The 434-nt window shown below is 40.3% G+C and overlaps 1 protein-coding gene across 6 annotated transcripts in view; it reads left to right on the forward strand.

The window, feature by feature from the left end:
- LOC119587725 overlaps window positions 1-434 on the forward strand; it is a 21,137-nt gene that overhangs the window by 8,969 nt on the left and 11,734 nt on the right. The window contains exon 1 of one of the 6 annotated variants that reach the window (XM_037936410.1): window positions 204-249. The exons of the other annotated variants lie outside the window; for them this stretch is intronic. Within the exon in view, the coding sequence (XP_037792338.1) occupies window positions 245-249 (5 nt within the window). The 5' untranslated portion in view covers window positions 204-244. Of the gene's footprint in view, window positions 1-203; window positions 250-434 lie in introns of those variants that run through there. 6 annotated transcript variants of the gene reach the window in all.

Below are 434 nucleotides of genomic sequence, written 5' to 3' on the forward strand. Positions count from 1 at the left end.
CCTAGATGAAAAACAGTCACAAAAACCCACTAGATCCACTTAACTTTAGGTATTTCACCATTTTTCAAAGCTCTTCGTCTACGGGTATAGTACGTGTTCGAAAGCCACGAACAGTGCTACGCCTCGATCGCTCTCGCCAGCAGAGCATTTCGCATCCACCTGGGAGAAGGAAACAAGATTCTTATAGACAGAACAACATAAATCTCTTGCAATAAGGTCAGGTGTCAGTGATGAAAGTCTAGTAATGAGGTAGGACGAGTCTGGAAGTGAGTTTGCAAAATACTGAGCAATCGGCAAACGTTTTCATGCGCGTTCATGTTTTTTTTTTTCTTTTGTGTCAAGATTTTGAAAGCGATTTTAGGACAGAATATACGTGATGCATAGATACAAACGTATGGAAATAGGTGGATCACTAGTAATATAGAGGTTTGTAC

Source organism: Penaeus monodon, chromosome 23 (genome assembly GCF_015228065.2).
Source record: "Penaeus monodon isolate SGIC_2016 chromosome 23, NSTDA_Pmon_1, whole genome shotgun sequence".
Lineage (NCBI taxonomy): Eukaryota > Metazoa > Arthropoda > Malacostraca > Decapoda > Penaeidae > Penaeus > Penaeus monodon.